General features: G+C 43.1%; 1 protein-coding gene across 3 annotated transcripts in view; it reads right to left on the bottom strand.

The window, feature by feature from the left end:
- Positions 1–543: 543 nt before the first annotated feature.
- Positions 544–14060, bottom strand: part of atp2b1a (ATPase plasma membrane Ca2+ transporting 1a) — a 39512-nt gene continuing 25995 nt past the window's right edge. Inside the window, exons 12-22 of one of the 3 annotated variants that reach the window (XM_056424443.1) lie at positions 13787–14024; positions 12524–12703; positions 12351–12438; positions 12117–12223; positions 10620–10811; positions 9540–9753; positions 9214–9425; positions 8942–9049; positions 7550–7738; positions 6845–6934; positions 544–3694 (exon numbers count right to left, since the gene is read on the bottom strand). In XM_056424443.1, coding sequence (XP_056280418.1) covers positions 3314–3694; positions 6845–6934; positions 7550–7738; positions 8942–9049; positions 9214–9425; positions 9540–9753; positions 10620–10811; positions 12117–12223; positions 12351–12438; positions 12524–12703; positions 13787–14024 — 1999 coding nt within the window. In that variant the 3' untranslated portion in view covers positions 544–3313. Of the gene's footprint in view, positions 3695–5455; positions 5512–6844; positions 6935–7549; positions 7739–8941; positions 9050–9213; positions 9426–9539; positions 9754–10619; positions 10812–12116; positions 12224–12350; positions 12439–12523; positions 12704–13786; positions 14025–14060 lie in introns of those variants that run through there. The other 2 variants (XM_056424444.1, XM_056424445.1) reach the window with 2 other exon arrangements.

Here is a 14060-nt window from a genome sequence, read left to right on the forward strand (position 1 = left end):
TACTTTTTTTTAACATGCTGTAACTTTGTATCTTTCATGATTTTTTTTTCTTCATAACATACAATTACTTTTTTAGGACGTTTTACGACATCTTATATTGTACCACTTAATGCTACCTGCATACATTCTTGTCATTGTGAAAGCTGAGACTAACTGTAGCCTAAGAAGAGAAATAATAAACTTCAATTATATCCATAAACCCGTAATTCTGAAGTTGATTGTAGCCGTCTGCATGGCATGTGGTCTATGCCTCCATCTAGTGGATGGATTGTGGTACTGCACTCATCCAATGGATTATGGATTTATTTGATTGGGATGGAGGTCTCATATAGTATCGTTATTTTGTTCTAAACAAAAGGCATAGCTATTATCTAATGTTTATATTACATTTGGAAATTGAGCAGCGTTCTTGTGTGAAAACCCCCCCTCACGCAAGACCTGCATTTCCTGCAAGATGTTTGCTTGCCTTCACTTGCAGAAAGTAAACGTAAAACTCCATTCCAATAAAATACTGCATGGTAAATGAAAAGCATAGCCCTGCAGTTAGGCTAAATACATTTTTTTATTTTTAAAAACCATACACATTACTCGACAAGTTTCAAATGTAAATCCAATCACGATATCCATTTAAAATGCTCAAGATAAACAGACATGAAGAACTTTTATTTCCAAATATTAAGAGATTAAAAAAAAAAAAAAATCCATAAAACAGATGGAAAAAAACCCATTCATTCCCATTGCAGGAAGAAGCTCCAGAACAAAATCATATGTATTCCGCTTGCCTTTTCAATTTCTCACTTTGTATGTAATAGCTGCTTTTTTTGTCATCTGTAAAACTAAAGTATTTCCCCAGGGGACGTTGTGATTTAACATCTCGAGCTCCTTCCCTCGTCCACTCCAGGAGGAGCCGGGCAGCGGGCTGCAGGAAGAACGTGCAGCCCGCCGCCCGCGTCCTCCTGTGTGGCCGGCGAGCACGCCCCAAACATTTCCCAAGTGTGGTAATCATATACAAACTAAATGAGGCTTGTTCTTTCACACCATTTGCACCCTGAGATGAATATTCTAGAACAACACACATGTTAGTGGCCAGAACCCTCCCCGTATAACGTGATTGGTGTCAAATCATCCAAAATTGGTTGAGTGTGACGAAAGGTATCATCAGTATTGTCATAAAAATACAAAGGTACACTTTTTATTATGATTTGTATCAAAATTATTTTTCCCCAAGGAACGCTATGAAATAAAGTACCCTGTGCAGATAGATACCAGTGTATGCCTAGTCTTTATTCTTGAAAAATGTACATGTCCAATTCTTTAGCGTTTCCAGTACATCAGGTGTCAAAAATATTTTACAAACAAATCAAATGCAGCAACATTTATCCATGGTGAACGGAGTCTTATGGACAGGGTTGGAAAAAATACTTTTATATATATATTTTTTAAAATATCAAACTAGAACTCGGAGGAGTAAAAGTAAGTATTCCCTAAGGCATGAACTTAAAAGATCAAATTAAATCTGAAAAATAATTCACTTGCTTTTTTTTTTTTAACCAAGACAATAATTTACTTTCTAAATACACAAGGTCTGAAGTTAAGGTTCTTTCTTTTTAAGATTCCTTTTTAAATGGAATACTTTTTTTCTATGCCTGAGTAAACAAATGTCAATATTGTACATTGGCATGGGGCGAATGTTTTGCTGAGAAACAAAAACAGAAATGAAATGCACCGATTAAAAAAAACCCAAAAAAACATCGATGACCGGGGTCCATATTTATCAAGCATCCAGAGAGAGAAACTCGTTCACAACTGGCCAAGTAGGATCAGAATGAGGCTGACGTAGTCCTCCGTTTAGCGGCAGGAGGAACAGTGCGACATCGGTGAGGAGTTATATTACGGGACAAAGCATCGCCTAACTTGTTCTTGGAGCCAAGGCACATTCAGTCTATATTAACTCATCGAAAAATAAATAAGCGCACTGCCTAGCTGTAGCGTTACGTTGAACTCAAATGGTCGTAATAGAAAAAGTAATTTTAGTGTTTTCACGAGCTTTGGCAAAAACTAATTTGAAGCGTTGACATGCATCCATTGCTCACACACTCGTGTTCCCTGCATCAGATCATCTCCATCGGCCTCTTTTGAATGTGACTAATAACTAAAAGCACAAAACTCGACTTCTCCTTCCCGCTGACGGCGACTGTGGGAGGCTTCGTCCAACTCCGAGGTAAGACTTTGTTCAGCTTGATTCGAGGCGTCAGTCTGCGATGCTTGCTAAATACGGGCCCAGGTGTATTCTTAACTCCCTTTTAATTAGTGAACCTTTCAACACGTGGAAATCTTTGAACACAACAAAATGAATGAAAAGAGAATCCAGAACTCCAGAAGGTTTTTGTGCACATGAAAACTATCGAAGAAATGGAAGTAAATATTTATAGCAATGTTAGTGGACAGAGGCCCGAGATGTCTTTCCCGTCCCGTCTCCCGTGACGACACCTCCCCTGGTGGACCTCTTTTCTATACAAGCCTTAGTGTTTATCGGTTTGGCTAGAAGGTTCTACATTTATCTACAAATATATAACAATTAAAACTTGCAGGCAAAAATAGTTAAGTTTCAATAGAAACACCCTTTTCTCCTGAAAATACAGCAGTATCTGAAATAATCCTCTCATTCATTTTTTTATTTAAATTTTGTCCCAGTTTTCTGCATCATACATCAGGAAGCTCTTTTGCCTACAAACTGAAAAAAAGTATCTACAAACTTTGTAAACAGACCTGCGTTTTCCAAAAACATAAATAACTCAAAATATTAACAGCCAATGGAGCAGAAATAAGTTTTGAATGAGCAAGGGCCAAAGAGATAAATATACAACACCATTCAGATAAAAGAGAAGCGAAAAGGTTCTTTCAGAATTCTTACAGACGGTCTTCAAGCCGGGAGGAGGACCTCCCCCTTCTCAATTAAAATAATAATAATAATATTAATAGAATAATAAAAACAGGTCACTTTCAATCCGAGTTTAAAATCGCCCCTTGTTTACCGAGAAAAACAAAAAGTTACCAAGGAGGGAGGGGTGGAGACCGAGTCCTTGTGGTGCAGTGGGGTATGAATAAGAACCAAAAAAGAAAAGAAGACCAAAGCATCCACACCCAGCCGCACATCCCTCTGAATGTTTGCTGCTCTTTTAGTCCGGCCCACGCCGAGCTCACGAGACTCCGCCCTCCGCCTCGCCCTCCGTCTCTCCTCCAAGTGTTCCTTCGTTTGAGTTGAGCTCCTTGGTGGCGGGTAGAAAAGTGGTGGTGGTCTGGGGGGGTCAGATCAAAGGGAGGTCTCCAGGCTGTGTAGGGGGCTCCCCGGGGCCGAGGGGGTTCCTGATTTGGGCCCCTCTGGGAGGAGGTGGTTGCTGCTCTCCACAGCGTTATTGTTCTGGTTTAGGGAGGGAGAGATGGGCGCGGTGGGGGGGGCGCCGGTGGTGGGCGAGGGCGGCGTGGGCGTGGCGTTGCGGGGGCTGCCGGAGTTGCGCTTGGTGGGAGCGTCGTCCTCGGCGTCGGTGTCGTCTATGAGGGGAATATTGGGCTCGGAGTCCTCTATCCGAAACTCCGGGTGGTTCATGAAGTTGTGGATCGATGATCGCGACTCGGGCTTCTCCATCCCCTCATAGAGGGAGACGGAGCTGCGGAATGCATTCACCACCCGGATCTGGAGGGAGGAGGGAGGGAGGAGGGGACAGGGAGCAGAGTTTTAGTCCCGTCCAGCGGTGGCCTTTTCAAGGTGAACACCGGCACGACAACAGCGGCGACAAAAGAGGCCGAAGGTTTTTATTGGGTCAATAAGAGGTGAGTTTTAGGGTGACGGGGAAAACTCTCGTGCAGGTGTGCAGATCACAACGCGTCGGACCGATTAACTATGTTGTCGAACAATGTCTGGACTATGTTAACCTCACAACTATCTGGGAGTTCATCCGACTGCAGCGTCAACAGGAGCAGCCGATATTCTGGAGTTCAATTTATTAAACTTTAACTTCCGTCTGTGTGATACTTCCCGTTTCTCCAATTCTTTGTTCTCCTCCGTCCCAAATATATAGAACATCTAAATCGTGACGTGTCCCCGTATTTAAACCCTATCTGGACTACAAGTAAAAGCAGCAGCTAGTGAAAAGACGACAGGTAGCCGTGGCGTGCGACAGTTCTTATCGCAGTGTTTCAGAGAAAGCTGCGTCCGGTGGAGACAAACCGTATATTTGACTTTGTGCTCGTCGAAAGACTATTCTTAAGGTTCGTGTAGTAAATCAGCCAATGTCTTGGGAAGGGTACAAACCAGTGGCAAACCCAATGCAATGTGTGTTGCTTTTTTTCTTTTGTGAGTGCAGTAGTAGGATGTCACAAAACACGTGGTAGAGGCCTCTGTCCGATTAATCAAAATGCAAAACCGAGACAAGAGGAACGCTGTTCTTCAGACGAGAACACATCCAGAGAGAAAAAGAACAAAGGACAGAGGCTGGACACAAGTTTACTTGTGTTGGACATGCTCAGGAAAAAGTGAGGAGAGAAAGACATGACAGGAAGAGACAGAAAGAAAGAAAGAGAGAGACAGAGAAAGAAATTGAAACAAGAAAAAAAGACAGAAAGAAAAAGATACAGAGAAAGAAAGAGACAGAGACAGAGAGAGATTGAGAGAAAGAAAGAGACAGAAAATGAAACAAGAAAGAAATACAGAAAGAAAGAGAGACAGAGATTGAGAGAAAGAAAGAGACAGAGAAAGAGAAATTGAAACAAGAAAGAAAGACAGAAAGAGAGAGACAGAGATTGAGAGAAAGAGAGAGACAGGGAGAGAGAAATTGAAACAAGAAAAAAAGACAGAAAGAAAAAGAGACAGACAGAGATTGAGAGAAAGAAAGAGACAGAGACATTGAAACAAGGAAGAAAGACAGAAAGAGAGAGAGACAGAGAGAGATTGAGAGAAAGAAAGAGACAGAGAGAAATTGAAACAAGGAAGAAAGACAGAAATAGAGAGAGACAGAGAGAGATTGAGAGAAAGAAAGAGACAGAGAGAAATTGAAACAAGAAAGAAAGACAGAAAGAAAAAGAGACAGAGACAGAGATTGAGAGAAAGAAAGAGACAGAAATTGAAACAAGAAAGAAAGAGAGACAGAGACAGGGAGAGAGAAATTGAAACAAGAAAGAAAGACAGAAAGAGACAGAGATTGAGAGAAAGAGACAGACAGGGAGAGAGAAATTGAAACAAGAAAGAAAGACAGAAAGAGAGAGAGACAGAGAGACAGAGACAGAGACAGGGAGAGAGAAAGGGATGGTCAGTTACAGTTTATGTGTGTGGAGTAAAAACAAAGAAGCTGCAGCAGCCAAGCATTTCTACAAGCTGGTATGTCAAAAACAGCACAAAGATTAAAACAACTCACAAACGAGACCAGAGGCTTTGAACCCATGCAGAGCGTGGCGCTACCTTGTGTTCAATGGGAGTAAACCTTTGAGTATAGCCCATGACACATTTCACAGAATCTAAAGAAGAATATGTGGGGAGTCAGTGGGATTCATTCTTTTTCCAGGTGGACACATTCTGCCAACAAACAGTATTCACAGAGAAAAAGACAAAGTTCAGACTCTTTTTGAGAGCAACCTGAAAGGAAAAGCTGAGAGTTTAGAAGCGGAGCACGCCGTCCGCTCAAAGAGATGTCAAGGTGTCCCACCTGAGAAAGAGACTTAAACATAACTGGAGCGCTGCATAATGTTTCGATATGCCGAGGGGAAAACAACATTGGGTCTGCTGTGAATGCGTCTGGGAAAGTCCCACATGTTTACGATCAAGAGCACAGTCATGTATTCCATTAAGCTCCTTTCACGACATCTGTGAGACATTAAAATCCCCTGCTGGTCAGATGGTCGGCCTGGGAAGATCTGGAAGAGAAAAAAAAAAAAAGAGTCAACAGCCACGCGGTTCTCGGAAGGGCACGGGAGGAAGGCCTTTGGGAATACCGTCGTCAAATGATCGAATGATCCGTGTCCGGCCTCGACGGACTGGTCTTCTACGCCGGATGGACAACTGGCGTGAAGGCCGTCAGACCTTTAAGAAGCTATGCGCAGCCTGGCAGCCCGACACACCAGCCGACTGCAGCTGCTCATTTATAGGGTGCTTCTGGAGCCCGTCACATGCCTCCTCTTACTTACACACACAACTCCAGAAACAGCCACAGCTGGAGAAGAAAAGGCCATTCTTCTACTGACTGACAAGACCACTGACACTCGGGTTTGTCTTTATTGTTTTGGGCCGTGATCATGGGCATATACTCAAAACATTTAGCCGCGACACGGACCCATGGGCGCTACGGGGGCACAGAGCAGACTGAGGCAGCTGCAGACAAACCTGGTTACGGTCAAGTCAGAAAATATATATTTTTTTGTGTCAAATAGATGCACATCATCTCACTCCCTCTGAGAGTAAAACCTTTTTTTTCCCTCCCATTTCTGAGACCGAAGCAGAAGCACAACGACGGCACAGAGAAAAGCACCTCGACACTAGAAGCCACCTGGTCACAGGGTACACGTATATACAGCGGTGTTATCAAAAGCAATATGGAGGATGTATTGTTGGCGTTTCTTTTGACAGTAAAACTGGAGGGGGACATTAGAAGTGGCATGAGAGAGTCAAAGTGTCAACGTTAAGTGAGAAGAAGATGTTAGAAGAACAGAAGAGATCAACACAAAAAATAAATTCTCATGCACTAGAGGAGAACACGCACTCACACCCCACAGTGGCAGAAGCGGTGGTGGCGGCAGCGGCAGAAGTGGTAGTGGTAGAAAAGGCTACATGTGTAGGGCTAGAAACATTGGTTACATCGTGCTGCTGTTGGCTGGAGTTGGAGGCCTGCCGCCTGACAGCCCCCTGAAAGGAAGCTCCACTCTGGAACGCACTCACTACATCCATCTGCAAAGAATCAGACAGCGTGACAGGAGAAAGCCCAGAGGAAATAAAGCAGCCAGAGGAGAGAAACGAGTGAAAATAATAAGAATAAGGAGAAGAATAATAATGGAAAGGCACTCGTACGAAAAAAAATGTCACTTGGAAATTGGGTTTAGGCTTTATAGTTAAAGAGAAAGAGCAGAAAGGGATGTTGGGTTTAAAGGCACCAATCAGAGGGAGCTCTGACCTCACTTTCACTCTTTTCTCTGCAGAATGCCTCCATACTTCCAGCTGCTATAGCCATGCCAATACTCTTTGAACATTCAGCTGCTCTGTTGTGCTTCCCATCCGATCCAATTGCTTCTCGTCAGCACCTTCAAAACTCGTCGCGTTTTAGCAGATAGATTCCGAAATGCCGTCGGCATCGGAACCTGCTTTAGTTCAGAAGCAGAACAGAACGATTAAAGAAAAGGCTTTTTTTCGTTTTTAGGGCACGAGCCATTCTTTAAGAATGCAGAGAGAAAGACACATCGATTTGAAGCTGGGAGAGCAATAGAGTGAGAGGGTTTATGGCTTTTGGTTCCCGTGGTGTTTGGGTGCCGTGCTCGGTGGTACGCGAGATCGCCTGGAGATCGTTACCTGAGTCTGGATGCGATTGAGGCCTCGGAACCAGAGGATCTGGCCTCGGCGAAGCTCCCGTTCCGCGTGGTCGATCTCCTCGTTGTCTTCTAGCTCATCCAGCTCCTCGTCTGGGATCTCCTCTTTTTGGGTGCCGTGGCCTGCCGATTTCAAGAATTTTAAGCGGCTGGTGGGTATCGTAGAGATTACCTGGAAGACATCAGGATTTACGTGAGCAGCACTGACTGATGACTTACGTCACGCTCCTCAAAGTGGCATCTGGTTGCGGCAAAACAAGCTACATTTTTGGGCTACGGTGAGCCTGAAATAAGCTGCCAAAATTGAGATGGAGGCAGCCAGTTTGATGTCATTTGGTTTGCTCGATGTCTCCCTGACCCTCCCCCACGGGAAGTTACTAAAAGCTGAGGCACCACAGCCAGCGGCAGTCCTACAACAAGTTATACACACATGAACTCAGCCCTGTTTATTTGTGTATTCAGGGTTCTTACACATTTTGACCAATGGATTTCCAGTACTTTTTCATGACTTTTAACCAAATTTCCATGACCAAACTGAAATCTCGGTATGAACATGAAAAAATTAGAAAATGTTGCGTATTGAGAGCGTATATTTTGAGCGTCTTTCTTTAAAAAATATATTAATTATTTCAAACTCGGCGTAAATGAACACGTGATTATAACAAATTTCCATGACTTTTCCAAAACTTTTATGATTTAAGTTTTTTCCATGACTTTTCCAGGCCTGGAAATGACCATTTTAAAATTCCATGACTTTTCCAGGTTTTCCATGACCGTACGAACCCTGTGTGTTGTCAAAATATGTTGCGGACACATCCTCGATGAATTGACGAGAGTAGATAATGACATATGTGCGCCGCTCTGTCGGATGAGTGTGAGCCAACTGTAAATACTGCACATCAAACATGTATTCTGACTGTCAGTCAGCAACAGCATTGAATAATCTCAACCCTCAATTTCTCACTGTCAAGAATTACAAACAGAAAATTATTTTTTATGCACAATCGGGCAAACAAAGTGGAATAATCAAACTCCACATTATTTCTAAAAGTTAAAAATCAAACTTTCAATCACATATGTATATTCAGTTTGTTCACAAAGAGGAAAAAAGATTCCATGAATGTAAAATATAATTGACATTGTGAATAAATAAATAAACTAAATCCAAATATAAGCTTGACTGGCGCTAATAACTTCTATTTTAAATTTAAATGTAGGAGTCAACTCATCTCCTCACAGCAACAGAACTGTCGTGTTACACCTGCCACCATTTGTCACCCACTATACCAACTCCACCACAGGGGGGCAGTGTCATACCATATTTTTTGTCTCCGGCCAACTGAAGGTGAAGCTCGGCTGTATAGTCACATCATACCTGTCCCCATAGTAGAGAGCCAAAGCCTAAGAAAGTGCACCATAGCCACTGGTCTATGGACAGAGCCACGCAGCTGAACGGCTTCCCACCAAACTGCACTATGACGATCTAGAGGAGCAGGAAGAGAGGCGGAATTAATTACAGAACAAACATTAACATCTAACATTTGCAAGCCGCGCGCCTCGTGGGCCGGATGATGGGTTTTTTCTCCCGTATGAGTCATTCAGCACAAGCCCCACAAGTTAGCCCCAGAACTCCGCATGCTACTTTACCTGGATAATGAAGGTACCAAAAACAATACTACAGAAGATGAGGTTGTTGAAGATGCCTTCAAAGACATTCCTTTCGCCGTGGATCTTGCGAGCGTTGATCTCGTTGAAAAGCTGCATCAGCACGAAGGTATTGAAGACGATGGTGTAGTGTTCAGTAGGCGGGGCATGGAGGGGTGTATTTCTGCCGCTGTCTATATCAAAAATCCTCTCTCCTACAGGAACAACCAGAGAGAGAGAGAATGTGTTCAAATAAACATTCGCATATATACAGGAAGTGCCCATTAAGTCCACTGGCTCCGTGTACATGAAGAACTGAAGCTTCTTACCCGCGAAGAGCAGAGTGAAGATGATGACGAGCTGGAACACTCCCTGACCCAAAATGTTCTTCATCATGGTGCGAGAGATGAGAGGCTTGTTGCGGCCATATGGCTTCCTGAGCAGCAGGGCTTCTGTCGGGGGCTCTGTGGCCAGGGCGAGTGACGCAAAGGTGTCCATGATGAGGTTGACCCATAACATCTGCACTGCTTTCAGCGGAGAGTCCTGGAGGCAGAGAGAAGAGTGGGGTAAAGACTGAGGAATACAAATAAAACATATCACTGTCCCTCAAATCTCAAACACAATGGAAATTCTGAATATTTATTCAAGATTTTTCAAATGACGTGAACCTAATTACATGTTAGAAACTAGAATGGGCACTCGGTAGAGCGCATACCTTCGCATATCACAAGATTGGGCATTGAATTATGAAAAATTTGGCATTAGTTGCATGCCAACTGGACAAGAATGTATCGTGCTATGGTAAAAAAAAAGATGTTGACCTTTCCATGACCTTGGACCCGATTGATCCCAAAATCTAATCAAATGGTCCCCGGATAATAACCAATCATCCCACCAAATTTCATGCGATTCAATAAGATTTTGACCTGTTCATGACCTTTGACCTTGAACTTTGACCCAATCGATCCCAAAATCTAATCAACTGGTCCCCGGATAATAACCAATCATCCCACCAAATTTCATGCGATTCGGTTCAATACTTTTTGAGTTTTGCGAATAACACGCATACAAATAAATAAATAAATAAATACACGGCGATCAAAACATAACCTTCCGCATTTTCAATGCGAAGGTAACAAATGATCTGCTTGTCTGCAGCACAACTGTCAGCCATTTGGTTTCTGTCCATGCAAATGATGAGAAAATGACTTCTGGTAACAACACGGGCTTCTTATGTAAATCAAGACTGTTGGGTCTGAGAATTAAACTGAGCAGGTGAGACATATTTGCATTACCTTTTGCATATTACTATAAAATAGCTGCATTAGTCTGTTGCTTGGAAGTGAACAAAACATTTTTTTAGAGCCTTTTTCTATTAAATCAACACACAAATAACTGTTGGTGCTAACCTGTGTGATGCAGGCTCCTGTAAATGCTACGATGACGGCCACAACATTGACAGTTAGCTGAAACTGAAGGAACTTGGAGATGCTGTCGTAGACGTTGCGTCCCCACATGACGGCCTTGACGATGCTGGAGAAATTGTCGTCGGTCAGGATGATGTCGGATGCCTCCTTGGCTACGTCAGTGCCGGCAATACCCTGGAGACAAACACGATGATCAAGAACAACGCCTGCATCTCATCACAACATATTAAACTAGAACGGGCACTCGGTAGAGCGCATACCTTCGCATATCACAAGATTGGGCATTGAATTATGAACATGTTGGCATTAGTTGCATGCCAATTGGACAAAAATGTATCGTGCTATGGTAAAAAAAAAGATGTTGACCTTTCCATGACCTTGACCTTTGACCCGATTGATCCCCAAATCTAATCAAATGGTCCCCGGATAATAACCAATCATCCCACCAAATTCCATGTGATTCAAGAAGATTTGACCTGTTCATGACCTTTGACCTTGACCTTTGACCCGATCGATCCCAAAATCTAATCAACTGGTCCCCGGATAATAAACAATCATCCCACCAAATTGCATGCGATTCGGTTCAATACTTTTTGAGTTTTGCGAATAACACGCATACAAATAAATAAATAAATAAATACACGGCGATCAAAACATAACCTTCCGGCATTTTCAATGCGAAGGTAACTAGAATGGGCACTCGGTAGAGCGCATACCTTCGCATATCAGAAGATTGGGCATTGAATTATGAACATTTTGGCATTAGTTGCATAGATAGAAATTGACCGCGCTATGGTAAAAAGAAGATTTTGACCTTTTCATGACCTTGACCTTTGACCCGATCGATCCCAAAATCTAATCAAATGTTCCCCGGATAATAACCAATCATCCCACCAAATGTCATGCAATTCGGTTTAATACTTTTTGAGTTATGCGAGTAACACGCATACAAATAAATAAATACACGGCGGTCAAAACATAATTTAACTAGAATGGGCACTCGGTAGAGCGCATTCCTTCGCATATCACAAGATTGGGCATTGAATTAAGAACATTTTGGCATTAGTTGCATGCCAATTGGACAAAAATGTATCGTGCTATGGTAAAAAAAAGAGTTTGACCTTTCCATGACCTTGACCTTTGACCCGATTGATCCCAAAATCTAATCAACTGGTCCCCGGATAATAAACAATCATCCCACCAAATTTCATGCGATTCGGTTCAATACTTTTTGAGTTCTGTGAAAGATTTTGACCTGTTCATGACCTTTGACCCGATCGATCCCAAAATCTAATCAACTGGTCCCCGGATAATAAACAATCATCCCACCAAATTTCATGTGATTCGGTTCAATACTTTTTGAGTTTTGCGAATAACACGCATACAAATAAATAAATAAATAAATACACGGCGATCAAAACATAACCTTCCGGCATTTTCAATGCGAAGGTAACGAGAGTAAAAACAGCGAGAACTCACCATCGCAAAGCCAACATCAGCTTTCTTCAAGGCAGGCCCATCATTAGTCCCATCTCCTGTCACTGCTACTACTTGCCTTTGTTCTATCACTGTGCTGTCAATAATACCTGGGAAGGTATGACATGAAGAATCAAAATGAAACCGTGAAGCCCAAAACGATGCACTAATGATAATAACACATTTTTCTCAAACCAGAATAACAGACCTTTATTATATTGTCATTATGATTTTTACCTTTCACTAAGGTGTGTTTGTCTGTGGGGGAAGAGCGAGCCAGTACTCGTAGTTTGGGCCAAATCTTGTCAATGCGCTCTTGTTCAATCTAGAAACATGAGACAGAACCTGAATAGAATCCCAACAGAACATTCTCAACAGCCTCGGATGGACACTGTTTTGCCGAGGCCCACCTCTCCCTTTTCGTTGCGTATCCTCCGGTTGAACTCTTTGCCCTCCAGGCAGATGAAGTCATCTCCAGGCAGTAGGATGCCACACTTGCTGGCGATGGCTCGTGCCGTGTTGATGTTGTCCCCAGTCACCATCCGCACTGTGATACCAGCGCGCTGGCATTGCTTGATGGCGTCTGGGACCTGAAAGAAAGCGGGAAAACACGACGAATAAAGAAAAAAAGGGTTTTGCGTATCAGTGGGGGTATTAAAATTAAAGTTCAGGTTTTGTGAAGTGGTCACTAGTAACATCAAAATATGCAGCTTTAAGCAAAATCTCGATACATAACTTTTGCACAGGTTTAGATTTACGTAAGGAATGTATTCTGGAATATCACGACTCTTATCAGCCCCTTAAAAACCACAGGGTAGTGATTCCAGCAAGCAAGTCGGGTGTGTGCTACCCGTCGCTCACATAATGGCAGCAAGCCAAAGTAAACGAGTTGAGGAAGTTAAGCATCTAGCAAGATAATGACCCAGTCCCAATTCAAACATCCACCTAATTGTCTCATTGTGTGCTTCAAACGCCTCAATATCATGCGCGTGCTGTGGAGCCGCTCCTCGTGTTCAGAAGCGGCCGATGCAGCATCTCCTGTCCTGCAATTCTCTTGCTTTACTCAGAATACTCTTTGATTCCAAACAGTCCAAGCTAACCCACTGAGCTGCCACTATGCTTCTTCAACAGCGCTCGTCTGATCGTCAAACGGCTTCGGAAAGCCTCTCCCCGGACCCCTCTCTGGAGTTACAATACGGGGCACAGTGTACCAATGTCACTTTAATTTTCCATGAGTCATTCACACCTATTCCCAGCGCCGCCGCTCCCATAACGCGCACTACGTAGGGCACCGAGTCCTGAGGGGGCACCAAAAAATAGGCAACAAAAAAATCCTTATAGTTATAATAATTAGAATGCCGATATTATTTCAGTCTTTTTAACCTGATCCTGAGGGAGTGGAGGCTAGAATAATACCTGGTGCTGATAAAGTCAAGGCCCAAAATCCATTTGCGCAACTGAAAAAGCAGTCAATTCCTCCAACTTGCTCCACTATAGGTTTTAATCTTTAATGCTGGACTGAACAGGTCTGTTAACGGCACTCTGTGACATGCATTAGTGATATTCATGCACTTTCAGTGTACCCACAAGCCGGTTGTAAATAAGCTGTTTTCTGTACACGGTTACAGTAAAACAACTGTGGCGTAAGCGACCGTACATGTGTAGCCACTAACCTCGGGTCTTACGGGGTCTTCAATGCCCACCACACAGAGGCAGGTCAGTCCAGAGAGGATATCATTTTCATTGTCCCAGTCAGGCTCCCCCTCAGAGACAGGGAAATCTCTGTATGCGAGGCAGATGGTCCTCAGACCCTCTGAGGCCATGGGCTCGATCACTTTCTTAACAATGTCATCTCTGTCTCGAGGGCGGAAGACCTTGGCTTCACCATTTGCCATCAGGATTTTAAAGCACCTGATAGGTGAAACAGGGATATTAATATCTTATGTT

Source organism: Pseudoliparis swirei, chromosome 10 (assembly GCF_029220125.1).
Source record: "Pseudoliparis swirei isolate HS2019 ecotype Mariana Trench chromosome 10, NWPU_hadal_v1, whole genome shotgun sequence".
Lineage (NCBI taxonomy): Eukaryota > Metazoa > Chordata > Actinopteri > Perciformes > Liparidae > Pseudoliparis > Pseudoliparis swirei.